This window comes from Bos mutus, chromosome 8, assembly GCF_027580195.1.
Source record: "Bos mutus isolate GX-2022 chromosome 8, NWIPB_WYAK_1.1, whole genome shotgun sequence".
In the NCBI taxonomy this organism is placed as follows: domain Eukaryota; kingdom Metazoa; phylum Chordata; class Mammalia; order Artiodactyla; family Bovidae; genus Bos; species Bos mutus.
In genome coordinates, this window is record NC_091624.1 from 89122963 (window position 1) to 89124437 (window position 1475).

General features: G+C 47.6%; 1 protein-coding gene across 1 annotated transcript; it reads right to left on the bottom strand.

Moving 5' to 3' along the window:
* Positions 1-316: 316 nt before the first annotated feature.
* Positions 317-903, bottom strand: LOC102282896 (interferon omega-1). Its single transcript, XM_070376135.1, is given in 2 exon segments — positions 317-621; positions 624-903. Coding segments are annotated over 2 exon segments (585 nt in total).
* Positions 904-1475: the final 572 nt, after the last annotated feature.

Here is a 1475-nt window from a genome sequence, read left to right on the forward strand (position 1 = left end):
GAAACAGGGAAATATGTTTTCTAAATTTTAATACAAAGTAAACATACACATCTTTTATATGAAAGTATAAATATGATGAGATAAAATATTACATTAGCTAAATAAAGAATAAATAAATAACATCAGGGCAATCATTGCTTATGGATTGATACACCTTCACATGATTACTTTTGTATCTAATTGCTTATTACTACTGACATGTATTGGCTGAGTTAATTCAATAAATTTGGTGGCTAAAGGAGAATTCAGAGTCTTCTGAAATGACCCCAGGTGAGTAAATAAGGATGATGTGGCATCTTAATCAGTGAGAGTCATGTCAAGGTGAGTTCAGGTCTCCATCCATCATTCTTAACCTTTCTTGCAAGTTGATTGATGAAGACAAGGATCTCATGATTTCCAATCTGACGATTTCCCAGGCGCAGTCGCTGTATTCCTTCTCTTTCAGGTAGACATGGATTCCCTGGAAGTACCTCTTCATGGCCAGTGTGGGGCTCATCCTTCCCAGGGCAGAGTCTTCCTCTCCCGTCACTGGGCCCAAGCAGGCGTCCAGGTCATCCAGCTGCTGATGGAGTCCAGTGCGGAGCTGCTCCAGGAGGGTGGTGTCCCAGGCAGCAGAGGAGGCTCTGTGTGGAAGAGGTTGAAGCTCTGCTGGAGCATCTCATGGAGCACAGAGAAGGCCTGGGCCTCCTGGAGCTGGCCACCCTCCACCATCTCCTGAGGGAAAGCGAAGTCTTTTCTTTCCTGCAGACAGAAGCGAGGGGAGAGTCTCTTCATTTGGTCCAGGAGCCTGAGGTTCTGCCTGCCAACCAGCACGTGGTTCTGAGACAGGTCACAGCCCAGGGATCCTCCCGGGCCGTAGCTGACCAGCACCAGGGCCATCAATAGAGAGAGCATGAAGGCCATGGGGAAGATGAAGCTGTGGCTGGCCTGGCTGAGACGGTGTCTGGTGGAACCCTGCCGGGGACCAGCCCCGGCTGATCCAGGGTATTTGAAGCGGGGACGGTGCCGGTGACCTATTTATTTAAATATTTTATCAAAGATATAAAGAGTAATAGGATGAGGATAGCTCAGTAGGAAAATTCAGTGGAGAAAAGAGGCTGAGTAGCTTGGTTTATGCGGGAGACCAATAAAACTTCAAGACAAGAAGTTTGCACCACTTACGTAGGCTGCAGGCGTCCTTCCGTTCTCCCAAAGGAGAGGAGACACTGAGGCCTCCCCGGTCAGATCTTAGAAGCCCAGGCATAATTAGCAAGCATGGCGGGTTCTGTGCTCCAGATGCAGACTCAGCCAGAATTTGAGAGAGAGAGCGACATGGGGAAACCAAGTTTCGGTGAACAAGGCCCGCACTTTATTTTCCAAAGTAGTTTTTATACCTTAAGTTATGCATAGAGGATAATGGGGGAAGGGGTAGAGTCATGCAAGGACAGCAGTTCCTGGTCCTAATCGAAGCCAGACTTTCAAACTTACCATATGCA